Source organism: Urtica dioica, chromosome 8 (genome assembly GCF_054948205.1).
Source record: "Urtica dioica subsp. dioica isolate 48M chromosome 8, U.dioica_male_clone48M_v1_H2, whole genome shotgun sequence".
NCBI classification, from domain to species: Eukaryota; Viridiplantae; Streptophyta; class Magnoliopsida; order Rosales; family Urticaceae; genus Urtica; species Urtica dioica.
The window spans coordinates 861,271-888,768 of record NC_142763.1 but is presented as its reverse complement, the minus strand read 5'-3'; the positions used below and the strand labels follow the sequence as shown (position 1 = coordinate 888,768).

The 27,498-nt window shown below is 38.1% G+C and overlaps 3 protein-coding genes across 3 annotated transcripts; 1 reads left to right on the top strand and 2 right to left on the bottom strand.

The window, feature by feature from the left end:
- Window positions 1–778: 778 nt before the first annotated feature.
- LOC149386964 (serine hydroxymethyltransferase 7-like) lies at window positions 779–4,425 on the bottom strand. The gene is made up of 4 exons (XM_089622966.1): window positions 3,141–4,425; window positions 2,088–2,493; window positions 1,340–1,441; window positions 779–1,246 (listed from the first exon to the last, which is right to left on the bottom strand). The coding sequence occupies exons 1-4, from the start codon at window positions 4,182–4,184 to the stop codon at window positions 1,023–1,025; spliced, it is 1,776 nt and encodes a 591-aa protein (XP_089479092.1). The 5' UTR covers window positions 4,185–4,425; the 3' UTR covers window positions 779–1,022.
- A 6,767-nt stretch (window positions 4,426–11,192) lies between these two features.
- On the top strand, window positions 11,193–17,961 carry LOC149386963 (T-complex protein 11). Its single transcript, XM_089624244.1, has 10 exons — window positions 11,193–11,589; window positions 12,526–12,644; window positions 13,570–14,115; window positions 14,550–15,348; window positions 15,546–15,992; window positions 16,077–16,265; window positions 16,336–16,569; window positions 16,658–16,961; window positions 17,066–17,249; window positions 17,334–17,961. The coding sequence occupies exons 1-10, from the start codon at window positions 11,410–11,412 to the stop codon at window positions 17,803–17,805; spliced, it is 3,474 nt and encodes a 1,157-aa protein (XP_089480370.1). The 5' UTR covers window positions 11,193–11,409; the 3' UTR covers window positions 17,806–17,961.
- RECQ4A (DNA helicase (RECQl4A)) lies at window positions 17,899–25,599 on the bottom strand. The gene is made up of 26 exons (XM_089624243.1): window positions 25,380–25,599; window positions 25,229–25,277; window positions 24,912–25,091; window positions 24,402–24,450; window positions 23,746–24,171; window positions 23,270–23,440; window positions 23,022–23,152; window positions 22,543–22,927; window positions 22,328–22,459; window positions 21,879–21,965; window positions 21,644–21,771; window positions 21,255–21,375; window positions 21,022–21,173; window positions 20,799–20,934; window positions 20,388–20,511; window positions 20,229–20,299; window positions 20,041–20,109; window positions 19,783–19,911; window positions 19,534–19,692; window positions 19,361–19,441; window positions 19,117–19,278; window positions 18,989–19,044; window positions 18,786–18,906; window positions 18,611–18,705; window positions 18,442–18,519; window positions 17,899–18,334 (listed from the first exon to the last, which is right to left on the bottom strand). Exons 2-26 carry the CDS (start codon window positions 25,237–25,239, stop codon window positions 18,019–18,021), a joined length of 3,570 nt encoding a protein of 1,189 aa, XP_089480369.1. The 5' UTR covers window positions 25,240–25,277; window positions 25,380–25,599; the 3' UTR covers window positions 17,899–18,018.
- Between the last annotated feature and the right edge of the window lie 1,899 nt (window positions 25,600–27,498).

Sequence of the window (27,498 nt, the reverse complement as noted above, 5' to 3'; positions counted from 1 at the left end):
CAACTTTCCATACATAGAGGAGATAGACTAGAAATGACATCTCTTATCTCACGGACACCAAATGGGTATTAACTTAATGGAATTGGAATATGGATGGAATATAAAAAGGTAGAGCCACTGGTTGCCTATGAAATGAGGCATAAAACGAGACCACTACAAAGAAGTTACGGGAGTTACAAAGTAAACTTCTAACTCATATTGAGCATGGGTTGAGAATAGGAATTGAACTTTATGATATCTAACCCCCCTTACTGTTCCTCAGTGATAGAGCAATCGGCTGTTAACTTACTAGTCGTAAGTTCGAATCCTATTTGGAGAGATTTGATTCATACCGAATTCTTTAATTCGGAATGAAAAGGAGGTTAGTTAACTTCTTCCTTATTATGAGAGGTCTATAATTGTACTCGGCGTTTTAAATATCTCTCTAGCTAATTCATAAATATATATATATATATATAAATATATATATATATATATATATCCATATTATATCTAATATATATATACCGGAAAACGAAACCCAAAGATGGAATCTTAATGATATTCAAAATGTGTAGATATTCTTTAATTCGGAATGAAAAGGAGGTTAGTTAACTTCTTCCTTATTATGAGAGGTCTATAATTGTACTCGGCGTTTTAAATATCTCTCTAGCTAATTCATAAATATATATATATATATATATATATATATATATATATATATATTCATATTATATCTAATATATATATACCGGAAAACGAAACCCAAAGATGGAATCTTAATGATATTCAAAATGTGTAGATGAGAGTTTTTTTGTTTCCTGTGCCATTATCAGAAGCCAACGCCATTCGCAATACAACATTAATTTCCGTACCACCATGACAAAATAGCCACACAAGTCATCGACTCCAAAATTAATACCGACTTTTTTTTTCTCATTCTCTGTATTATTTACCATGGCAGCAAATAGCCACGAGAGTCGAGGACAAAGGTGACCAGAGAATTATTCTCCGGCAGTAAATGCAAAAATACGGAATGTAGATCAGATGTCGAAACCCGGCATCGCAAACTGACTTGCAAAGGATTCGACCCGGACACGAAGCTCCAAGACGTCCTTGTTGCTTTCTAGAGCCTTTACGAACAGCTTTTGAAACTTCCCGTGCTCTCTCTGAACTACGCTGGCGATTTGTGCAGCTCTGAGAAGAAAGTCAGCGATCGTGTCGAAATCTGGCTCGAGACACCCTCTTGTGGTCATAGCCGGGGTACCTACAAATGGGATAATAATACCATGCATTTATAAATCGAGTAGACAGGAAAAAAAGCCAAAAGGGCAAGTTCGAACATGATATTATCACTCACCGATCCTAACTCCACCAGGGATAATAGCTCCATTGTCTCCAAATATAGCAATCTTATTGAGGGTAATGTAGCACAATTCGCAGACCTTTTCGTAATTCTTACCTATACAAGTTTCAGAAGGAAAAATAAAACCGTAAACATAGAAACAGTCGAGTTTAAGTCCCAGGAATATATGAAACAGACAAGTCATACTCACAGAAATATGTTAGAAAGTGGGTATTATCTCTAGCTTGTCTTGTAATGCTCAAGTACAAAAAGATCAAATTTTTAGAAAATCCTGATTCTCAAATAACCGTCATTAGAATGGAACGACAAGTTCCTCATGATTCCTGGGCTTATTTTCTTTTAACAAAAACTGCTTTGATATAAATCTGGCGGAAAACCAGTTCTTTTACATGGGATGAACGGAAAAAGCCAAAGCCTGGCCAAACAAAACACACGAGCCCATAATAGCCAAAAACTTCGATAGCCACAAAAATAATACAATCTCATCAGCGAGCGATGAAAAACAACCAGAGTGCCCAAAAAAGTTTATTTCTCTCACAAAGCACTTTCCCAGTCCCTTTGAAGATCCACAAAAGAAAAACATTTGAAACCCGCCAAAAATGATCCTAGCTCATGACAAGCAATTTACAAGAAACTAGCCTAACTCGACAACAACATAGCATAACAGGTAGTGTCAAGCAATGCACAAACTGATCAAATACAGATATAGCCAATCAAGGGAGGTCACTAAATAAGCTTTTACCTGTTAAGCCTAGAGGCCTCAAATCCCAAAGTATCAAATGGTTGTCTGTTCCTCCGGTCACAAGCCTACACTTTCTTCTCAATAGAGCAGAAGCTAGTGCCTGGGCATTTTTCTTCACTTGGTGCATATATGCCTTAAACTCGGGTGTAGCCACTTGTTTCAGAGCAATGGCAAGGGCAGCGATGTGGTTATTGTGTGGTCCGCCTTGTAAAGCGGGAAAAACTGCAAAATTTATCTTCTCCTCGAAGTCATAATTTTCAGTCTCATCTCCTTGATTTAGAGTCGTCCCTCTTCGCCTTGGCTTGGTACCTTTTCTGAAGAATATTATTCCGCCTCTAGGGCCTCGAAGACTTTTATGTGTAGTTGAAGTAACAATGTCACAGTGATCAAATGGGTTCTCGGATGCCTGTTACGAAATTGAACCTCTGTCACCAAATAATAAACAAAACTATAGATATACAGAAACTTGATGGATAAAGACCCTTTTTTTTTCAAACATATGAACAAGGAACACCATAACATAAACCAGGAACACAATAACATGCTATGAATGTATTCAAACTGCAAACTTTTATGGTACAGTAACGAGTACAGCGTTCAATAAGGTAGAAAAAATCTAATTGGATTCAGGAAAACATGGAAACGTAGATCTTTCTAGACATGCACTAGATTCCCTATCGTACATTTATCAAAAGACCTGGCTATGTTATTATCCAAATCCACAATCCCAAGTCAAAGAGCACTTTCTTTGCTTTCTACACGTGCACTAAGTTTCCAAATCCACAACTTCAAGTCAAAGAACAATTTTTTAAAACCACATTCCCTTGTCCCAGATATTATCAACGACATTTGAATGCACGTATTAATTGCAATTGCATCCCTAAGAAAAGCATAAACTCAGAGCATCCAAAGGTCATATTAGTATTAAAATTCACCATCTAGACTGCCACCATAGATTCATTGCACCCATCAGCAGTCAAAATAAAATCTAAAGATAAATCACTAAATTTCATATCTTTGAAAGACACGGTAGAGACTAAAAAAATAATGCACCTTGGCCGCGACAAGCCCGCTGATCTGAGCCATATCACACATCAAAACCGCTCCGCATTTGTCTGCAATAACCCTAAACTTGGCATAATCCCATTCCCGGGGATAAGAACTACCACCGCAAATAAGTATCTTCGGGCGAAAATCCACCGCTCTCTCCTCGAGCTTCTCATAATCAATCAAACCCGTCCCCGGGTTCACCTTATACGGCAAGCTCTCGAAGAAAATCGACGCCCCGGAAACCTTTCTCCCATTGGGAGTGTAGTAACCGTGGCTGGTGTTCCCGCCGGACGGAGTGTCCAACCCCATTATCCGATCTCCAGGCAATAGCAAGCCCGTGTATACAGCGAAATTCGCCGAGGTACACGAGTATGGCTGAACATTGACGCCCCAACTCGCCGGACTGAGACCGAAAGCGGTCAACGCTCGGTCGCAGCATAAGGTCTCGATGTCGTCGATGTACTGGTTTCCTCCGTAGTACCTCGCTCCGGGCATTCCCTCGGAGTATTTGTTGGTCAAGTGGCTTCCCAGAGCCTCCATGACCGCCTTGCAGACGTAATTCTCCGACGCGATGAGCTCGATTCCTTTGAACTGCCTCTTCTTCTCCTTCTCCATGATCTCGAACACGTCCGGGTCCGCCACGCGGATCGGCTGGTCTCCCCAGCTTCTCACGGCGTCTCTCCTCGAATCGGAGTCGGGCTCGGCGGTCGGAGCGCGCGACGGCGTCGATTCGGAGTCGCGTTTCCGCTTCAGGCACATGGCGTGGCCGAGGATCCGAAACTCCTCTCGGTCGTCGTCCTCGTCGTCGTCGCCGTCGTCGTCGGACCGGAAGATCTGAGTTCTCCTCGAATGGCCGTTCTCGGACTGAGGCTCGAGAAGTTGCAGCGGGATCGTTGAGATCGGCTGGATCGGAAGGTCGCGGTGGCTCGATTCGAGCTGGAGAGAGATCGAATCGTCGGCGATTTGGCTTCGACTCGGCCGAGGCGGAGATGACGAGTTCGACGAAAAACCTAGCGAGAGATTCGATTGAGAATGAGATAGGTCCATCGATAGCACAGTTGATCGACACTTGGCTCAAAGAAAACGTATAATTACAGTCGCGAACAACAACAACAGACACAATCGGAGCAGAATAAATATGATGACGATGATAGTGACGGTGATTCCATGGAGAGGAAACTCTGAGTCTGAAACCCTAATTTGGAATCATTCTTCGAAGTTTCAGACTTCAGAGGTGACGAACTGAACAAAAATAAAGTAAAAATGAAAAGAAAAAAAAAATAGAGAAGAGGAAGAGTAAGAAGAAGTTGGTGACGTGGACTGTTCGTTGGTATCCTCTAAATGGAATTACGAATCTGGCACCAAAGCATTTTTCTCAATTATTTTACTATATTTGCAAAATTATTCAACCATACAAATTATTGTACATTTAAAAAAGATTAATTATTTTATATTAGTCAGTTTCATTATTTATTTTTTTCATCTTTACATATGTTAGACGGTTAGAGTACTTCCCTAATTACCTTCTAAATTTCAACATGTTTAAATTTAAATGTATAATAATTTTAATAATTATTATTTGAACCGTCGTCCAAGTCAAAAGACAACAACAAAAAGTCAATAACCTCACATGTAGAAGTTTTTACTTTCAATTCGTTCATGGGAATTCACAAAGGATAAACTAAATTTCTTCAGCTTTCTAAATTCAATTTGAAAAATATTGGTTTAATCAATTCAATGCTAGGTATACTGCTATTACATCGTATCTTTAGTATTTTTGTCTTGTGAGTTAAACTCACCTTTGTTACTTTGTAGTTTTGTCGGAATTTTAGTTTAAAATTTTATTCGTCGGAATGTACTTTTAAGATTTGTCTTGTGGCAGTTAAATTGTTTAAAGAGCTTGGAAGTCGAAGTTAGAAATTTTAAGCTTTAACCGGGATACTTTTTATCTTTTTATTTTTATCAAGATGATCATTGTGGGAGGAGGATATTTCACTTCATATGGGCTGGGCTGTGAATCATATTAATCTTTTAAAGCGCTATTTTCGTAATATAAAGTTTAAATAGGTTATTTGTATCATTAATTTCCAAAAATACAATTTCCACTTCTATTTTTCCTTTCCCTATTTTCAAATAGGTGGTGGACAAGGTTAGTCTTTCTATGGCCCAAATTTGGTTCGTTTTGCCGAAGGTGGGTCCACGGAAAGTAAAAGATTCCAGCGGGACCCACCCAAATGTCTTTTTTATATAGTCTTAATTATTTATTTTCCTCGTCGACTAATAATATACGTGGCCAATTCTGGGCTTGCCGGTTGGTTTATTAAAAAGCCACCACACCACCAAAAGGCTGCTCTGTTTTTTTTAGGTGAGAAGACCATTTCTCTTAAAAATAAAAATTTACCCTTTATATTTCCAATGAAAATAAAAGGGAAGAAGTCGACGACATTTAATAAAAAAAAAAAGAAAACCAAATTCAATATACTGGTTTGTGAAGCTTTGTAAGAAAACCAAATGTACACATTAAAAAAAAAAAAAAAAAAATTACTAAAGAAACATGTATGTTATTAATTTTACATATTTAGTTACATTCTTTAATTATGACTATTTTTCGCATTAACTTCCCCCTTATTTTTTTTTTTAAGAAATAGAATCTGTATCATAAACAATGGGTCATTGAGATTACACTTTATTGATGAAGAGATTTTCTCCAACAAAATAAGTTAATTGTTTAGGGAAAGAACTTAAGTTATTCAAGATATGAGTAGTCTGATTGGCCAACTCATAAACAGAAACAACTTTACTCTTAAAAATATACAATAAATTAGATACATAAGACAAATGCTCAAACTAAATAAAATAGTGTCTCTTCAAAGCTTGAAACTTAATATTTGCATATGATTTCACAAAATAGAAGGACAACTTCACAGCCAAACTCCACGAACCGAGACATAGAGCAATAATCTCAAATTCTTTGACTGCGAATTTACATGTAAGGTTGTGTCGAGGTTGTTAAGATAAACTTGGGTGAATTATGGAGCATTCATGTGTATCAACAGGACCTCTCGTATCCATAACCAACCTAATTTCGTTGCTCTTAATTTCATAAATTAAAATCATATTATATTGCATACACTATAAAAATATATAATAAACAACAAGAATGATACACCAAGACATACAATTAAACACATAAAAATAATTTCTCACCAATAAGTTGTTCTCTTCCCTTTTCTTTTTCTTTTTTCCTTTTTGTGGTTAACTTGTGATAAGAGAAAATGTAATAAAGACTTACAAGGAGATTGTAGAGAAAGACAATTACCTCTTTTGAAATATTTGTAGAAGATTTAGAAGCGTTGAACCCTTACCGAAAAAATATGGTATTGGAAAAAACTCTCATTTGAATTAATACTAATTTTCATTTCGGAAGATAATAACTTCTATTTCGGAAGACGGAATATTTATCATATTAGAATCGATAATAACCGTGAAATGAAAATTGTATGGTAATGAAAATATTGATGTGCACGATTCTTAAATTTAAACGAAGCTATAGAAAAAACGACACGTTAGGAAAGGACGAAGGATCATATAATATAATATTATGTAATGCAACATACATATATATCTATTAGTTGATATATAACTTGAGTACCACAAAAAATATTTTATAATTACGCCAAAAATGGGAGAATTATAAATCGAGTGTTAAATTTAAAGTCATATTGTGTCTTAAGCAAGGGGAGAAAAACTGGAGGAAAAATCTTTGATAAACACAGATATATTTGTTTTCAAACACAAATACAAAAACATGTATAAAGTAATAAAGAGAAAAAGTAAAATACATAACAAAAAGTAAAATATATACAAATTAGCTTCACGATTCTGGATGCATAAACTTTATATAAGTGTCTCACTTTTGTCAATAAAATTAGAATAATTCACACGAGCAACACGTGTATGCCTTCAAAAGCGAGTAGTATTATTAAAAAAACAAAAGATAATAATAAAATAAAGAGATTCCTTTCCTTGTAGATAAAATAAACAGACGTCTTTTCGCTGACGTGGCAATCGTTTTCCTCTCGGAAGGCCGAGCTATACGTCACGACAGCGAACCGTCACGTCCATTTGCGGTGGAGACCTCAATCCCTAAATATTTTCATGTGAATTGCCTCATTTACCCCTACAAGTACGAAATAGGTACTCTTTTTATTTTTTAAAAAATTCTTATTAGTTTAATTCAATTTTCAACAATATAAGAATGTATTTATGTTATTTTAGTCCACCTCTTCCTAATCTATGAAGGGATACGGATATTTTTGGGTTATGGTGGTCCAGGCTAAGCTTAATTATCAGTTACGCCAAATCAAACACGTATGTGTTCCGATTCCTTCCTTTGATTGTGTATAACAATAAACAATTATTTGTTTATTCATTTGTATCGATAATTGATTATGTTCTCAATGACCAAAAAGTCTCGTATTGGCAATTCACATTCATAAATGTGATAAACAAACATTCACGTTCACATTAGTGCTTGGTTTTTGGTTTTCTCTGTCTCTGTCTTTCCCTCGAACAAGTTGATGAAATGTGACTCGTAAAATTCATTAATTGTTTATAACTTTACGTCGAGTAAGATGAATTAGAAACAAATTGACATGTTAGTCTAATTTAGTGGATTTCCATAGAACGATTCTCATTAACGAGTTTGATGAGGAAACACATGCGTTATTATTAAAATTTGCTACGTATATTTTGTTTTTTTTTTTATTATGCTTGATACATAACCAATCGAAAAAACAAACGTAAAACTAATCACTTGGTCAAACATATTAGCAAACTAATTTTAGTAAATCATCATTATAAGTCATAAACTAATACTATTATTAGCTTCTCTATAACATTATATTATATTACTATTGCAATAATTATTTTTGATAGGTTACATCAGTTATTTTATTTGTATATATTTAGTGAACAAGTGTCTCATATTTTTAAGAGAAGTCAATATAAGTATAACGGCTTTAAATTTGACAATTGTTATGTTAGCTATTTTTATATAAATAACTCATTTAGTATTTTAGTTAAGGGAGAGATTCCACCTTTTGTTTAAAAATTGAAACTCAATTTAATCTTTTTTGTTAATTCTTAATTTGATTGTTGTAGTTAAAGTCAACTTGAGTTAAAAAAAATACCCTAAAATAGTCTTCTTCTTTTCTATAAAGAAAAAAATATTTTTTCATTAAACATTGATTAATCTTGGTTTATATATTTTTTTAACCGTCCAAAATTAAATTGATTGGCTACGTAGCTAGCTAGATCGCCTTAAAAATTAAGTCATACATTATCTTTAATAATAATAAATCAATTCTCAACCACTTAAAAAAAATGGAAATGCTCACGTGTTACCTACTACTGATTGAAAAATCACGAAAACAACCTTAATTCAATAGCAAAAAAACAGTTCATCTTATAAATATGTAGTTCTCATCATAAATGTCACACAAATTACATTATTAAGGTGTTGATAATTCTGTCTATTTAATAGACTACTCGTGCTTAGGTAACTCGTAATTTCATAACAAATAATATTTAAAAAAAAAAATTGCTCGCAAATCAATCAACGAAATAGGTTGGGAGATATCCTTTCCAAACTTTACGCTTTTTAATATATAAAAAGAAACATAGAACTTTGAGCACTTTTTAGTGGTATTGGTAGCGATAGCTACACATGTTTAATGTCTTTAAAAGGTTACCACTTTACATTACATTAATGATTAAATGTGGAAGCTAGTGAATCATGGATATCATATTCTTGATTGCCATTATTATCTTTATGTATATTTCAATTTCACACTACATTATTTCCATCTTAAACCCTGTCACATATGACTAATTATTTACTGAAAAAATGGCTGATTTTCAAATTAAAATAAACATTAAGGAGATGGTAGTCAATATATTCGGTGCTTATGATGATTCTGGCTACGATGGCTATTTCTATTTTCTTAGGTAATTGATGATCAAAGTCCTAAGCTACAAGTAACAAACATATTGTTGAAATAAATATTTAATTAATAAGATTCATGTAAAGTGGTAACAATTATTTATCTAAAACCAGAGCTTATCTACCTCAATAATTTAGTGTCGTACCATGTTTTCTTTTGCGTGTGTTTGTTAAGCCATAATTCATGCTTAAGCAAGACGAAGAGATGGCGCATAATAATTCAATGACGTATCTTACATTTCTAACTTAAATATGCTGGTCATATGTAAATATGCATATGCAGCATATATATATATATAACAAATAAAATATGTCTCATATACGTGTAAATTTACACTCGTCAAATATTGGGCCATTTTTTGTAATTTTATATAATTGTTTGACCAATTAAATTTATCTCATTGCTGGAACGATTTAACATGGCTTCTGGTTGGATGATCATACAACAAGTGTATAAATATCAATAAAGAAAAATGAGATTAATCAATAGATGAACATGCCAATCCCAATATGGTTAATAGAAATACAACACTCAAACACAATCACCAAGAGAAGCGTCCGCCAAATTTAGTATCCAAGCTCTATGTTTATACGAAGAAACGGTGTTGAGTCTAACCTCAATTAAGATTGGAATCGCTTGAAAAATGAAATTCGAGCCTAGCATTACTTGGCCCGAGATCTACCCTCAGAAATGACGACGTTCACTGAGTTTAGCGTCTGCCCAACTTGAGTGTTCAGACATAATGCTTGTTGAGCCCAACGTGTGCCCTAACCCTAACGTCCACACGAGGAATATTGGTTGCGTCTAATGTCCGTTGAAGACCGACGTCCACTCATGTTTGACTTTCTTCCGAGTATAGCGTCTACATGAAGACCAAAGTCTATTCATAGCTCAAACTCCATGAGATCTTTGCATCTACTTGGACACCTACAACGCAACGTACACAAAATTATGGATGAAGGAGGTGTGGGAGGTTATTTTAATACCTTCCCGCAATCCATAACCGTTCGGACAAAGTCTAGAAAAAAGAACCGAACAACCCAACTAAAAAAAATCACCTTTTTTTTTCTCAATTTCATTAGTACATCACATACTCACATTTTTTTTTCTTGTATTACTTTATAATTTAACGACTTAATAGTCGTTATCCCTTCATGAAAGTATTCTCCAACAAACATTGGCAATATGTGACGCTTATATTTACTACAACATAAAAGATGTACTCTCACTCTCTTTTTGTTTCTTGAATCATTTGTTTACTTTTATTGGGAGTGTGCTATGAATGTTTTTTTTTTTTTTTTTTTGTCGCCGTTGTATGCTGAAAAGAAAAAATATAGTTTAATAAAATAGCTCGACATTTTTTTCGCTTTTTTTAATTACATCATAGATTATCATTTGTCTATTATTTTCATACATTTTTCAATTTTCATCATTTTCTTTATTATTCACTATCTACTCATAAATAATTTACTCAACTTTAAAAAAATCAACTTTATTAAAGGACAAATTACTTTTCAATATTGTATTAAATTACCCATTTATTAGCTTTATTATGGGTTAGAAGTGGTAGAAGCAAATGTAATATTTATCATAGATTAATCGGTGATTACACACTACTTTTAAATCGTTAGAGATCGTGAGTTTAATCTCCGTTCACAGTTTCGCCGCCTTAAATAAAAGAATTGTAGAAGCAAAGTTTAAATCGAACAATTCAATGAACAAGTTGTTTGAATAATTTATTGAATGAGAGAAGCATTGTCAATGAGCCAAAATTGTCAGAACCAATACGAGAAGGGTAAAAAGGTCAACTAAACACAGAAAAGTAGGCTAGGCCACAATTCCCCAAATAGTATCGGTTGTCCAAAAAAAAACCCCAAAGAGCCCACACAAAAGCCTAAAGAGTGCCGTTCGGGCCAACAGTGACGTGGCAAGTTATTTGACGATAATTCGGATAAAGCAAAGAACTCTCTTACACTAATAAATAAATCAAATTAATTAATTAATTGTTGATCTCTTGTATAAACGCACCCATTTAACACGCCTCTTCTTTGCTTTTCGACTCAATTCATTTTCATTTACTCTTCTTCGTCACAACTCTTCCAACACAATAAAAAGGAGTCTGAAAAAGAAACACGCTTTTCATCTTTCTTTCCATTTCTATTATTTTCTTCCCTAAAATTTATGATCGATCGTCGATTGCGTTTGTTTGCTGTGGATTGAGATATTGAGAAGTGAAAGAAAGAATTTCTCGGTGATCATCATCGGAAATGGGTGGCGGTGAAGTAGAGACGACGGAGGGTTTTGATTTCGGAGACGAAACGGCGTCGTCGTATTCTTGGCCGCCGAGAATTCCGAGGAGGCTCAGAAAGAGGCTCCACTGTAAGACTCCCTGCACCACCGCTGACCAAATCCAAGCCAAGCTTCGTCGAGCCGATCTTCGTAGACAGGTCTCTCTCTAGACACACATATATTTTTATGTTTATGTGCGTCTGATTAAATTAGAAATTTTATTTTTAATTAATTTCGTAGTCATCTTCTACAAACAGAAACTAGACGACTCAACTCAGCAGTTTTTTTTTTTTTTCCCTATTTATTTATTTAAAGAACATGCCTTTTCTTTTTCTTTATCCATGAGTCTTGGGGATTTTCTGAGTTTTTTATGGGTTTTTTTATTTTATTTTGGAAACTGATTATTTAATTACTCAAATGAAGAACAATTATTTATTTATTTATTTGATTGTTTTGTGTGTAATTTTGATTGTTTAACTGATCAAGTTTTTTTTTTCTTTCTAAAGCGAGATTAAATTAAAGTTCGGTCAACAAATTTTATTTACTGTTATTTTTTTCAATTTATATACTAAAATTATGTATGAATTACGATCAAGAATGATACTTTACTTTTAAAGTGGTTAACTTGATTTTACTAATTTTCCAATATTGTTAGGCTTTTGCTCCCTTTTTTTTCATATTCTATTTTGGGTTTGATGATTCTCTAACTTGATTTTGGTTAAATTCCATGCATTCGATGTTTCATCTTATTATATTAAGGAAAAAAAATAAAAATCATCCGTGAAACAAGTCTACAAGTTGGTTAGGAGTTTCGTTTGTCTTCCATTTCAAGTATGTAACTTCTTTTTTTTTTCTTTCTTCACCCATTTGTTAGGTGAGTTAGTTTCTTCTTCAGCGTGAATTTTGTTTCTCGCTTGGGTTTTACTTTATTTTATTTTTAGTCCTTTCACGTGGGGGACTCTTTCACAATTGCTATTCAAGGACTATTTTTTTTTTTTTTTTCATTTCTGGGTATGTGTGTTTTTGTGTAGAATACTTTACTAGACTAATTACTAATCAAAATAATCTTATATATTTTGTGTGTTGTGGCACAGGAATACTATGAGAAATTATCCAGCAAAGCGAGACCGAAGCCAAGAAGCCCGTCTCGATCCGAGGAAGACGACCTTGCTCAGCGCCTTGAAGCTAAGCTTCAAGCAGCTGCCCAGAAAAGGTGAATTTGATCTTCTCCTAGTTTTTTGTTTTTTTTTAATTAATTACTCTTGATTTACTTGATGAAATGATTGTTACTGGGTGGTCGTAATTCGTTGAAATGTTTGGTGATAGACAATGAAATTGGGACGTGTCTTTTAGTCATTAAAAGTTTGATTGTCACCTTCTTCAAATTCAATTCTGGAATGTTTCTGGTGTGTAGTTTGTGGTCCACGGTTTTTCGGCTGTTTTCTTGTCCCTTTACTACCCCATTAAATCACCCATTCATGCCCTCATTTTTGTACCCCTTTCTTTTTACTTAGAGAGGTTCACCACATTAATAAGTAAAATACTTGTGTTTGTATCCTAAAATCGAAGACAGAATTACAAGGGGCAGCTATCGGACATTGTGTTTCAAGAAACGAGTTTTTTTTTTCTTTTTTTTCTTTTGTTGAACTGATTTAAATTTTTTAGAGCGATTCACCACATTAAGTAAAATATACAAGTCAGATTTACGAATACTGGGGTAGGTTTCGTGCAATTTCGCATACAATTTCCATGACTTTCCTAAGGATTGTACAAATAGGCGGTTTGTTCCAAGGTTTGAGTAAGCAGGGTACCAGTAGAGAATCCCGTGATACAAATAACCGCCCCGACCCAGTTAAAAACTTCATAAAAACCGGGGTTTACCGTAATTCTAAATAAAAATATAAATAAAATAAATATCAATAAAAAATAAAAATTTATGAAAACCTATTTTTATATTTATTTATCATGGAAAATCTGCCGGTATGGTAAACCCTCGTGGTTAGGGGTATACTCATAAAATCCGAGTCCCGGCACAGTAACGGTATCTCAAACCTTGGTTTGTTCTAGTAATTTTTTTTTTTTTTTAAATTAAATTTTCATAATGGGTAAAATTCTGCAAAATTGACGTTGGCGAGCAGGTCGATGATGTTGGAGAAGGCGCAGACGCGGCTGGCGAGGCTGGAGGAGCTGCGGCAGGCGGCTCGGAGCGGCGTGGAGATGCGTTGGGAGCGCGAGAGGCAGCGGCTGGAGTCGCGCGTGGAGTCGCGCATCCGGCAGGCGGAGGAGAACCGCACGGCGCTGCTGCGGGCCCACCGGCAGCGGCGCGCCTCCCTCAGGGAGAGGTCGTCCCAGACGCTCCTCCGCAAGGCCGCCCGCGAGACCAAGTACAAGGAGCGCGTGCGCGCCGCCATCCACCAGAAGCGCGCCGCCGCCGACAAGAAGCGGCTGGCCCTCCTCGACGCCGACCGCCGCCGCGCCCGCGCCCGCGTCTCCCGCGTCCTCCGCGTCGCCAAGTCCGTCTCCTCCCAGAGGGACCTCGAGGCCCGCCGCCTGCGCGACCGCCTCGAGGACCGCCTTCAGCGGGCCCGCAGGACCAGGGCCGAGTACTTGCGCCGCCGAGGACGCCTCGCCAACGACTTTAGGGTCAACCACGGCGGAGATGTCCTCTCCCGAAAACTCGCGAGGTATATTATTCATTTTGGGCTCCTAAACATGGGGGTGAAAAAACCATTTTTTTTTTATGAGTTCGAGGGGGCGAATATGAAAGAAAATCATGTGATTTACACGGAGTCGGACAAAGACTGAATTTTGACTCGAGGGGTACATCAAAAGAGAGAGAGAGAGAGAGAGAGTGAAATGGGGTGAAAAAAATATCATTTTGGAAATACGAAAACATAATATCATTTTGGGCTAAAAATGGGGTGAAAAAACCATTTTTATAAGTTCAAGGGGGCGAATATGAAAAAATCATGTGATTTACACGAAGTCGGACAAAGACTGAATTTTGACTCGAGGGGTACATCAAAAGAGAGAGAGAGTGTGAAATCTACCATTATATTATTTCCTTTCCTTTATATGGTTGTCTTTTGACGAGTGTCTGAAATGTTATTTGTTGTAGGTGTTGGCGGCGGTTTCTTAAGCAGAGAACCACGTTGGACTTGGCAAAAGCCTACGAAGCTCGGAACGTGAACGAGAAATCCGTGAAGTCGATGCCGTTCGAGCAGGTCGCGGTGCTGATCGAGTCGCACGACACGCTTCGCGCCGTGAAAGCCGTGCTCGACCGATTCGAGAGCCGGTTGAGAGTCTCGCAAGCCCTAGGTTCGTCTTCAATAGCTGGTCTGGACAACATCGATCATCTCCTCAGAAGAGTCGCCACGCCGAAAAAGCGGGCCGCTCCTCAGAGAAGACCTCTGAGGCCCAGGGAGGCGAAGAAACCGGCTGCGGCGGCGATTGCCAAGAATCCCGCTCCTTTATCACGTTACTCGGTCAGAGTCTCTTTATGTGCTTACATGATTCTGAGCCACCCCGAAGCAGTCTTCAATGGCCACGGAGAGAGAGAGATTGCCTTGGCGAAATCTGCGAGGGAGTTTGTTCGGGAGTTCGAGCTGTTGCTGAGGATCGTGCTCGAAGGTCCAGTGAACAGCTCCGACGAGGACTCCGACTCCGCCGCCGCCGCCGCGGAGAAGAGTAAACGGTGGACGTTCAGAACTCAGCTCGAGGCTTTCGACGGAGCGTGGTGCTCGTACTTGAACTGCTTTGTGGTGTGGAAAGACAAGGATGCTCAGCTATTGGAGGAAGATTTGGTCAGAGCGGCTTGCCAGCTCGAGTTCTCGATGATGCAGACTTGCAAGATGAGTTCCGAAGGAGGAGAGACTAGTACCGAACTCACCCACGATATGAAAGCCGTTCAGAAGCAGGTAAATAAATAAATACACGGGGCCGTTAATTAAAAATATGGGTTTTTTTTTTTACGCAAATATTCCCAAAACTTGTTTATTAACTTTTGTTTAGTGTTTCTGGGTCAAATATAATTTAATAAAATAAAATAAAAAAAAATTCTTGAAAAGGGACTAAGATGCTTCCAAAAAAGACTAAGGGACTATATGTGTTACAGGTTGCTGAAGATCAGAGGCTTTTGAGAGAGAAAGTGTTGCACTTGAGCGGAGGCGCGGGGGTTAAGAGGATGGAAAGTGCACTGTCCGAAACGAGATCAAAGTACTTTCTGGCCAAAGAGAACGGAAGCCCAACCGGGTCGCCCATGACCGTGTTTCTCTCTCCAAGCCCAACTGGGTCTGGTCCTAGCTCGGGTAGTGTTACTATTAAGAGTGCCGAGAAGCCGAGCCGTGTGGTTCGCTCGTTGTTCAAGGAAGACGATGGAGGATCTCAGGCTTCTGGCCCTTCTTCTTCGAACAAGGTTTCGGATGAGTCATCGCTCGGATCGTCGGTCGAGAAGTTTGTTGCGGAGAATGAGTTGGTTGTGAATGAATATATCCACAATCAACGCGGCTCTGTCACCGACTTCTTTGGTTCGGCTGTGGAAGAAGATCAAAATGGGATCAAGGTGTGACCAAAAGCTATTTCCTTTTCTTTTTTTGCTCGACAAAGTTTTCCTTTTTGTTGATGATTTATTTACTCATTTATGAAGGGAATAATAAAGGAGACGATGGAGAAAGCTTTTTGGGATAGCGTTATGGAATCCATGAGAAGCGAAAACCCTGATTACGGCCGAGTTGTTCAGCTGGTTGGCGAGGTTAGAGATGAGCTTTGCAAAATGGCTCCGGGGACTTGGACGCAAATGATTGTCGAGGCCATCGATCTGGACATTCTTTCTCAGGTAATAATGATGACATATTTACCCCTATGTTAGTCCGACAAATCTAAATGACATCTCTGTCCTTTTCAAGGTCCTTGAATCTGGTAATTTGGACATTCATTACCTGGGAAAGATCATGAAATTCGCATTGGATACTCTGCAAAAACTCTCCTCCCCCGACAGCGACGAAGAAATGAAAACTACTCACCAGAGGCTGATGAAAGAATTGACCGATATATGCGAAGAAGCCACGGACGGGTCAACTAACAATTCAAGTGTTGTCGCTATGGTCAAAGGTTTACGCTTTGTCCTGGAGCAGATTCAGGTAAAAGAATCGTAAAGTTCCGGCGATTCGGTTCCTTTCTATCATCCGGAGAGCTTGTTTTTAATTTCTTTTTTGTTTGTTCGTGCAGGTACTCAAGCAAGAGATTAGCAAAGCTAGAATCAGACTCATGGAACAATTGTTGAAGGGACCGAACGGTTTGGAGTACCTGAAGAACGCTTTTGCCAACCGCCACGGATCTCCTTCCAACGCTCGATCCGCTTTGCCTTTGACGACGCAATGGATTTCGACTGTGTCGGATTCCGCGGACCAAGTGTGGGAAGAGCACACGAACTCTCTGTCCGAAATCACGTCGCGGGACTCGGTTCCTTCCACGGCCCTTAGAAGCGGTGGATCTTTTGCTGCCAAACACAACGATGCAACAAAGACAAAAGGTTCTGAAGAGAGACAGTTTTATAAAGCTGTTGTATTACAACAGGGATCGGCTTTTGGGATCTCAGTTTTCTAATGGTATCTAATTTGTATTGTGAATAATCAGGCGACCCTCAACCGGAATGCAAAGGAGAGAAGGTCGATTTGATGGTTAGGCTTGGCTTGTTGAAGTTGGTGAGCAGCGTATCAGGTTTGACTCACGAAGCTCTGCCCGAAACTTTCGCACTTAACCTTTCGAGGCTGAGAAGCATTCAAGCTCAAATCCAAAAGATTATAGTTACTGCCGTCAGGTAATTTTGATGGTTAAGGTTGACTCGCTGTTATTACTCAAGTGGTTGACTGATCTATAATCATGTATTAAAAACAAAACGCAGCATTCTGATTTGCCGGCAGACTCTCGTAAGTGAGAGGATCGCGGAGAGCGCAAAAGATATGGAGGCTATAGTGTCCAGATGCGTCGAGAGGCTCGCGGAGCTCCTGAACAGCGTCGAAGACGCCGGGATCGAGGAGATCGTCGAGTCGATCGGACGGTTCTCGGAAGACGAATCCGACGGCCAGAAAGTGGCGGCGAGGAAGGCAGTGATGGCGGGAACGTTGGCGAAGAGCCTGCGGGCCGGGGATCCGGTTTTCGAGAGGGTTTCGCGGGCGGTCCAGGTGGCGGCGAGGGCCGTCGTGCTCGGGGGAAGCGGGCCCCGCGGGAGGAAGCTGGCCGAGGCGGCGCTCCGACAAGTCGGGGCCGCCGCCGCGTTGACGGAGAAGCTCGTGGAGGTCGCCGGAGTTTTAATGGCGGCCGCCACAGTGTCGGTCGGGGTTCACGGTCCCTGGTATGCACAGATAATTACTTAAGATGACAACATGTAAAGAAGAAAGTAAAGAGTATGACGATTTGTGTACATAAGTGTTGTAATTATTATATATTTAATTGCAAGTGTAAGTAAATATGTGAATGAAGGATGATTTATAAATGTATTTTAACTGTTGATGTGACAGTTATTTCGATTATGTAAATGTGTTTCTGGAAATAAATGGTGTCTGTTTTGTCTATAATAAATACGGCGATTATTTTGACCATGCTGGTAGAACTCTTCCATCATTGCCATCGGGTTCATAATCGAAGTCGTCGTCATCGTCGATGTAGATCGGATGGTGGTTATTCTCGGGGACGGTGTTGTATTTTTTCTTGGTGGCGGTTCTTTTGGACCGGTCAGTGCTCTTGAATTCGAAGTCCTCTATATTGGGACTCGCTTCGTTGTCACTTCTCCGGCGCTTTCCGCCGGAGTCGGTGCTACCACCGCTGCTGCTCTTGCCGTGGTGCTCTTTTAGGGCTGCTTCTATGGTTTCGAGTATTTGGTCTCCGTACTTATTTACCTTGATACTGATTTTGCAGGTCCAAAAGAGAGTTCAGTTTGAAAAAAAAAATGTCAGTAGGCCAGCCAAACCAAGGAAACATTACGTAAAAATAATAAAACTGAAAAAACTTACTTTCCTAATCCGTTAATCTCGAGGAGTTCTTCTTTTGTCCTTGGAATTCTCTTGCTCACCTGGCTAAGAACAGCATTTCTGGGTAAAAAGAAAAGAAAAAAAAAATTATATTAGGTACGGACAATGAGCATGGTTTCGAAAGCGATGGCAGAATAGAAAGGTGGGAGACCCGAAAAGGTGATATGCCCGGACCCCGTCTCCGGCTTCTATAGTGAGCTTGGTTCGGAGTAAACGTAGCGAATCATATAGTTTTGATGAGAATTCCTGCATTGACAGACGCGAATGAATGTTGTTCAATGTTCATTGTTTTTAATGAGGTTGAATATGGTAAAAGGTTAGATTACCGAATCTTCTTTGGACTGAGGCTGAGTAGGGATATCGGTTTCTAGGCTAATGCTGTCGCTGCTATGCAATGAGCCTTTTGCCAATTTTCCCTGCTTCAGAGCTTTAACTGCTGAAAGGAATCTGAAAAGCGAAGGGAATTGGGATCAAGAGCCGGGAAATCGAGCAAAAGGGCTTGTGTAAATGGTTAAGAGGACGATCGAACCTCAACACAATTTTTCTTCTACCAGAGCAGAGATCATATGCCTTGGCTTGGTTCACCTGATGCCAAATAGATTAGTAACAAGGACTTTCTTCTAACGTCTTTTTTATTTTCAAGCGAAACAGAAGTACCTTTAGGACCGAGGACACAGATCCGTAAAGATCGCTTTTCTTTGCTTCTTCCACAAGAATGTCCTCGGTGACAAGATGGCGCAGAATACGGGAAGCTTCTCCTTTGGCTAGCGTCTTTCCAGCCCCGTGGAGAGTTGACTTGTCGTGTTTGTGCTTCTTAACCTGGTTTCGACATTTTACCAATATGAATACAGAAAGTAGAATAGCAAGTAACTTAATTTTCTCGCAATGGGATCAAACTAACAATTTGGCTCATCGATCCTTTATAGATTTCTAATATGTGAGACGACGAAAAACGCTGGCCCGTCGATTTCACTAGTTCAACCTGCAACGCAGAAATACGATAAACCTTCAGAACTGAATCGAATCAACAGATGTTATCAACATTGAAAGAAAAATCATAGGGCGTTAACAAACCAATTGCTTTGCCGTTTCAGTGACATCCTTCTCAACCAAACTTTTGATCTTCGAACAATTGTCGCATGTCTTTTGGCAGGCTGAAGAATCAAATTTTTCTCCGAAATGGATGAGTTGTAGAAGTCGCCGACAATCAACATCATTTTCACAGTAACTGACCTGTGATAGCATTAATCAATGTTGAACATGTATGTTCTACACGTGAATAAGGATAATAAATCAGCAGCAATTAAGCGTATCGTGATTTACCATACGCAGAAGGTTATCACTGTTAGTCTCCAGTATTTTTCCCGAGTTAGCTCCATTATTACGGTTATATCTGGCTGAAAAAGGAGTTTGCTCTATGGCACCTTGGCTAATCATATGTTTGACTCGTATCTGCAATAGCAAAAATATAAACAAAACACAGGCCAATTACATAGATGAGACAGTATATATACGCATATATGAACCCTAAATTTGAGCACTATGTAATCCGTTTTCGAGTGGAGTTTTGCTGGAACTTACGAAGTCAGTGTAACTGTAATACAGCACACAAGATGAAAGCTGACCATCTCTACCAGCTCGACCACATTCCTGAGCATGAGTCAGAAAGCTTACAAAATCACTCTTCTCTCGATCATAAACAGACACTTCCATTAACACCAATTACAATTCCAGTCTAAAACGAAACATTTTTGGGTTTTTTTTAGTACCTGATGATAGCCTTCAATAGACTTTGGTAGAGAATGATGAATTACAAAGCGGACATCGGGTTTGTTGATACCTGAAAAATATCCGTGTCACTACGCTCTTGGGTTATATAAAGTATTTAAAAAAAAAAAAAAAAAAAAAAACCACCAGTGAAGACATACCCATTCCAAATGCCACTGTGGCACAGATTACATTAATCTCGTCTTTACTCCATTGATTCTGAACAGAGGAACGGTGACTAGGATCCATGCTACCATGGTAATATGCAGCTTTATGTCCACACTCCTGAAGAAAAATAAAAAGTGAATTCCCAACGAAATTAACCAACAATGCTTGATATAAACAAAAAATTTAAATCTTCATAAATGTAAACCTAAAAGAATGAAGAAACCATCAGGCAGTATTCAATTTTATCTATCTACTATCAGCACAACTTTGGAACCTAGCAATGAGTTTCATTTCACACCGTCTATTTAAAATTATTTTCAGCAACATGACACTGCTTCATTCATATTTTGAAAAACATAGCAAGCCACTGAACGAAATGACAGATCGAAAGGGTAGAGCCAGACCTGTAGCTTTTCAGCAACTTTTTCGCAATCCATTCTCGATAGACAGTAAATTATTCCACACTCGTTGTTATGGTTTTTTTTAATGAAATTGTCAATGTCATCCAAGCACTTCTTAGTCTTTGGGATGACGGAATACCTGTTGTGTAACATAGCATCGTTTCAGCTTTGACAGATATTAAATAAACTTTCTCTGTAATAACAAAACCGAATTTTCAATACTTGCCGTAGATTTGGACGGTTAAAGCTTTGCCGGAAAATGAGGCAGTTGACTAGACCAAGAGCTTGCACGACATCCTCCTTCACACTGGCTGTTGCTGTAGCTGTTAGAGCTAAAACCGGCGTGTTTGGGAACTTTTGTTTCAATATGCCAAGACTCTGGAAATTTAATAATAAATATCAGCAAATAGCTTTTACAATGTAACACAATTTCTTAAGGGTTTTATGGGGCCAACAAACCTGATAGTCTGGTCTAAAATCATGCCCCCACTGACTCACACAATGAGCTTCATCAATTACAATCCTAGAAAGCAAGTCTCGAGAATACAATCTGTCCAGATTCCGCAAAAGAGAGTCGCTTCTGTATATAGAAAGAAGAAGAAAAAAAACAGATCCTCATGTACTTTAGCATTAATTTAAATTCATTTAGAACTAGTGTGCAGAGGCCAATACTGACGCCAGAGAAAGAATGAGTCAAACTAAACATTGTAGCACTATTATTGCCTTAGCCTCAGAAAAAGAAGCTTATCATTTGCATGACTGTCTAAAAATGGGATTGTGAGACATCAGTGCATTCCAATCAACAGGGTAAACAATAGTCTAGTACAGATACTGTACACGATACGTACTGGGCAACTTTCTCCGGCGTGACATATAGTAACTTGTACGTGCAATAATCCGAACTCAGCTCTCGAAGGATCTCCTGCTGATCAGTCCATTCCATGTTGGCACTCAAGTACGTAGCGGGTATATTCGCCTACATAACCAGTTCAACGACAATGGCATAAGATGGCTGAAAAATAAATTTAAAAATTCTCGAAACCAAAAGTATAAATGTGTCACAACAGGATAAAGAAAAAGTACCTGCGATAAATGCATTATCTGATCTTGAATGAGCGATACAAGAGGACAAATTACCAATGTCACTCCAGGACATATTACAGCAGGGAGCTGCACGAAAAAACACATCATAAAGAAAGCCTTCTATAAATAAAATTAAAAAAAATCCAAAAAAAACACACACACTCTCACTCAATATCAAGAAGCTATTTACTGATGGAAACAAAGAGTTATTGAGATATGTGTACCAGGTTGCTACAACGACGGCGCAACAAAAAAAATCAAAACTCATTCTAATAATCTTTTTTAGGCCTTTCTATGACTCAAACCGGAAGTGTACAACTAATGTCTCTCATACAAGAACAAAAACAAATATCAGATATAAATTGAACCAACTAACAGTAATAAAAAAAATATGCAACTATGCTTTCTGTAGTCACTATGGTTGGAGCAGAGATGACAGCATTATTTACCTGATATGTCAAGCTTTTACCCCCTCCAGTAGGCATTAAGACGAAAACATCACAGCCACTCATTGTAGCATTGATTACCTCTCTTTGGTTGGGGCGGAAGGAGTGATTTCCGAAAACTTTCTTGTTATTGGCCTGAAAGTGATTGCATTAGACAATAAGAAGCGTAAGCCAATGCAATGCAAAGACGAAAATTGGCGATATTTCAGATGAATCACCTCCAGCTTCTTTGTCCATGGAAAATTCCCATTACTCCATTTTTTATCATTAGAACCTTCAATGTAGTTAACGTTTACAAGCTTGGGGATGTATTGTTCCCTTTCCACGGGACCAGAAAAGGCGTCAAACCTATCTTCAAATGCATTGGAAAATGATGATGATGACGGAGGATTATAATTTTCATGCGCCCCGGGTTCATTACGTAAGTGAACCTGGGCGTTAAATTTTCGAGGGTCAATCTTGGACGATGCTTCTTGAGGTGTTTCATACTGGAAGGACATGGGAGTTGTGGATGCAGAGAAATGTGATTTTTGTCTTTCTTCAACTACTGAATTGGGACGAGCATGAGTCTCAAGCAGCTGAACTTTCTTATTCAACTCCAACCTAGATTGGAAAATGTACAGAACATCAAATTCCTTTTTATTTTAACATTCATAAATGTATTTTCTAAATCAATGGTGAAGGGTGGGAAGCAAACCTGTCTTCGCGAAGCTTCTTCATGCGAACGGGAGTTAAGTCGTCAAGATTATCAATCAGTTCATTTGATATGGATATTAGCATGTCCTTCATTTCTTGCAAATGACTTGCAACTTCTGGACAAGTTCCAAGCTGCCACAAAAAAAAAAAAAAAAAAAAAAAAAAAAAAAAAAAAAAACAACAGGAACTAAGCTTGCTGGGTCGGGTCTAGGATTAATATTTAATAGAAAAGCACTGAAACATTCATACCGTGAGCCCATGACTGCAAGTTGTGCATAATTCTGGTGGTAAAGGAAGTTCATCTTGCCTCACAAAATTACTTTTCTCTGAGAATGGAGTAATCGGAGGAAGCTTTGACTTTGGTGGTTGGGGTGTGCATGACGATTGGTATTGTTCCACTAACTGATCAACATCAATATCCTGTTACCCATATGACAATGCGTGAGATAGATAAACTATAGAAACGAACTGGACTACATCAAAGTTATGTTTAAAGACTAAGAATTATGATTTGTAATTACTGGAAATGGAAATGTTACAACTGAAAACAGCTTTCACAAAATCTGATTGTACAGATGCTACAACTGCATGACACCCTTTTCACATACTTAACGTGTTACTGCCAGGAATTCCAAGATTTGAACTATTAAAGTTTTGCGTGATTTATCAAATCAATCACAAACTTATAAAAAGCCTTCAAACCCGGTCCTAGCAAAATTAATTACCTCGAGAATGTCATCATCGTCATCCATGTCGGTCATCAAACCGTTTCCAGGCTCATTTATGCGGTTAGTCTGAGCAGGATTGCGGAAAGAACTGCCTGGAACCTGATTATGAGAATTGAAACTCATCGATCCTCTCACCTGACTCTGCTCTTCAACACCTTTTCCTGGTTCTGCAGCTTTCATACCACCGGATGGAAAATAATTGCTTGTGCAATTTGTAGGTTCATTTAATCTGGCATTGGTTGCACTTGGTGGGTATTGATGGGATTGTGTATGTGAGGAGTTTCTATACACACCCGATGAATACTGTGAGGTATTTTTACCGACATCCTTAGGGAATTTATTGCCTTCCTTTACATGTACAGTTTTCCCTGGTTTTATGTATTGCCTGCTAGAAATCTGTATATTCGAAAGAACCTGCCAAGCCTGCCAGATTCTCAACAATTCCAGTACACCAAATCAGTGCTTGTATACTTGCAAGGAAGTTTGAGTTAACAGAAATATGGTCATTTCAGAAGTTAAACTAAGTGCACAACATATAAAAATACAAATAAATAAAAAAAAAACATAATAACAAAGCGGCAACTCAATGTTATATTCAGAGTAAAAATGAACGTATGAATTGCAGCTATAATATTCCCTAGAGTATCTTATACCTTTTCAATTTGCGAATTGTTAATGCTCCGACTTTGTGGGGCTTCCACGCTGCGGGCACGGACAAGGAATTTATCAAAAGGATGTTGAAAACTACATGACTATCGAAAGGAAACTCGATTGGTTGATTTAACGTGTTGCAAATAACTCGGTACATGGCACGAAAAAGGTCTTTCATGACATGAAATTCTGTCAATGTATAGGTATAAAAATAAAACAGATTTTCAGTCCCAATTCCCTAATGAAAAATGAAATCTAGCATACACCATGATGTAGGAAATAAATGCCCTCCTAAATTACTATCTTAAATTTCCATTTTAACGTAGATTTTTGTATGTCACTAAAACAAAACTCTGCCATGTAAAACAAACCTTCATACCCATAAACTTCTCTTTCTTTATAGCCAAAAACCCATAAAGATTAAGCAAATTTCCCATCCCTAGGGCTAATACTTACTTCAAGATAGAAAAGGAACATACTAACAATATATTTTGGTAAAGTGACAATCGAACCTCGTAGCCGAATGGTCTTGGTTGCGATCAGAAGGCTTTTGATTCGGCAAAGAGAAAAGGAAATTCGAGCTCAGGAACTTCTTCTGGTTCACGAAACGGTCATGCGCTTCCAAATGCTGAGACCAATTCACTTTTGGAAGCTGTGGATTATCCTCATTTTCTTTGCCCCAATTGTTACTTCTATACAAATTTGAGAACCAAAAAAATTCAGAAATTCACACAACACAAATGAGTAATATCAAATAAAAATCGAACAAAAAACACTAAAGATAACAGAATCAAAATTGCATTCGAAAGAGTTAATTTGGAGAAATTACTCTATCACCATCTTCAGTTGATTCGGCAACTCCAGTGAGCCAACTACTTCTGCGTCGTAATCAAAACAACAAATTGAAATCAGCGACAAAGTAGTTTCGACTCTTTTCTTTTATGTACTCTGATTAAAAACGAAATAATCGTCGTGAATACCTTTGAAATGGAGCTGTGAAACATATTTCCGAATTTTCCTTGAGCCAAATCGATTCGAACTCTCTTCAGTCTCAGTGATTAACCCAGCTCTGAAACGAACGCGAGATTTGTGAGATCTAAAGATACAATGTAATGGAGAGATTCGAGAGAGAAGAGAGAAAGAACGCGTATGTGTTTTCTAGAGAGAAAGAGAGAGCTTCAAAACGGGCGCGATTTTGGAAAGGGCGGGATTTTTTTTTTTTTGATCTTTTCGGGTTTTCATGTTTTTCTTTTGGAAGTCTTAAATTATGTATCACTCTAATTTGTTATTGGCTCAAGCGGCTAAATGACCAAATAGAACTTAAGGATTTGCAAAATAGCCAAAGTTTATCAAGTATAAGCAAAATAGCCAAGCTGCGATTATTAATCCAGGCAGGATTAAATTTAATCCAGACAAGATATCGGGATTAAATTTAATCCAGGCAGGATTAATTTAGTCCAGAGATTTTATTCAGCCTTAAAATTTAATCATCGACCTTCTCCGATCTTCTTCTTCTCAGACCTCCTTCCAGTCACTGAAATCACACAGATCTTACCTCCCGTCGGACTCTCCGTCACGGCGGCGCAGGCGAGGAGATCGACGGAGATTCGTGACTCTCCGTCACGCTACGGCGACGAGGCGGGCTTCCTCGCTGGAAAGGTTCGTCGCCGGAGCTCCTGCCCTCCCTCGCCGGCGAGATAGTCGCCGCCGCCCGCCACATGGCCGACCACCGCCCGCGGCCGGGCCCCGCGGTGCTGCGCATGGAAGTCGAGATGGTCCTCCCGGTCGACAGAATCCCCGGCGGCGAGGCGATCGAGAGTCTGCAGAGAGTGGTGGCTATTTTGGCTAACCTAATGAAACTATGGCTATTTTGCAAAAGCCATAGTTTGAATTGGCTAGTTCATGCCATTTTTCCTTTGTTATAATGTTAAATCGGCCCGAACAATTTCTTGTAATAAATAAACATGCTCATAATTAGCATATAAAATAAAGTTATTTTTTTATAAAGAACCGTGAAATGATTATTAAAAAAATCATATATATGGATTGAAAAGTTAATATGAAGCGAATTAAGCACTATTGATTTAAGAATTAGCTAAGGTTTTATAAGTTTCACAAATTAGCCATAAAACACATTTCTTATGCAGCTTTGTGTAATTCATTTCTTCTGTTTTATCCATATTCTAACTTAATAGTCAGTATTTCATAGTTAGTGCATTTTAATCACTCATTGTAAAAATACCAATATATCTTTAATGTTTGGGTGAACCCGTTTTTTCAAAATTTCAAAATAATTAATTTAGGTGTTCAAAATTTTAATCCACTATTTTTTTAATGCACTTTTTATATATACCAAATAGTTTTAAAATTAATTCTATCGTCAAAACTAGGCAACACATTTTCAAGAAATTTAATCAACCTTCAATTTCATTAATCCAGTTTAAAACACACAAACAAGTTACATTATTTCAGTTAAAGTACATGATTTCAAAAACTTTAATCGTGCCTTCAAAAAATTTAATCTACTTCTGTAGCAGAAAAAAAAAATTAGCTAAAAATTAAGTTTGAATCTCTCATCTAAACAGGCAACAAAATATTTGAAGTATAGTCATCTGCAACGAGAAGGCGACGACATTTTAGAATATTTAATTCTGCTTTCAAAATATTTAATCTACTCTTCTATAATAAAAACACTCAAACCGAAAACGGAAGAATAAGATGAAGACACTGATGGCGGTGGTCAGTCATGGAGCCAGGTGGGGGCCAGGGTGGGCCAATGCCCCCCCTCAATTTTTGAAAATTATTTTTTTAATCCCAAATTTTTACACTTTTTATAATTTTACCTATAAACTTTACTAATAATTTTGTTTTTGACCCAAATTTGTAAAAAAAAAATTCAATAATGTCCCTCCTAAAAAATATTTCTCAAATTTGCCCCCCTTGATTGAAATCCTGGCTCCGTCACTGGCGGTGGTGATGACGATCGACGATGATATTGACCACTGCGAGAGAAGACGCATAATATGAAAGCGTTGCCGAGATCGGAATCAAAGATTTTCGTTCGGTATGTTTCGGTGCAGTCGGCGGCGGAGTTTGATG

Coding starts and splice junctions, on each gene's coding strand:
- LOC149386964 (XM_089622966.1), bottom strand. CDS start 4,184: ATGGACCTATCTCATTCTCAATCGAATCTCTCGCTAGGTTTTTCGTCG. Junction 2,494..3,140: donor GCGGGCTTGTCGCGGCCAAG/GTGCATTATTTT, acceptor ATTTCGTAACAG/GCATCCGAGAACCCATTTGA. Junction 1,247..1,339: donor CCCTGGTGGAGTTAGGATCG/GTGAGTGATAAT, acceptor TCCCATTTGTAG/GTACCCCGGCTATGACCACA.
- LOC149386963 (XM_089624244.1), top strand. CDS start 11,410: ATGGGTGGCGGTGAAGTAGAGACGACGGAGGGTTTTGATTTCGGAGAC. Junction 15,349..15,545: donor TGAAAGCCGTTCAGAAGCAG/GTAAATAAATAA, acceptor TATGTGTTACAG/GTTGCTGAAGATCAGAGGCT. Junction 17,250..17,333: donor ATTATAGTTACTGCCGTCAG/GTAATTTTGATG, acceptor AACAAAACGCAG/CATTCTGATTTGCCGGCAGA.
- RECQ4A (XM_089624243.1), bottom strand. Junction 24,451..24,911: donor CAAGACCATTCGGCTACGAG/GTTCGATTGTCA, acceptor CCGTGCCCGCAG/CGTGGAAGCCCCACAAAGTC. Junction 21,174..21,254: donor ATTTTAGACCAGACTATCAG/GTTTGTTGGCCC, acceptor TTAAATTTCCAG/AGTCTTGGCATATTGAAACA.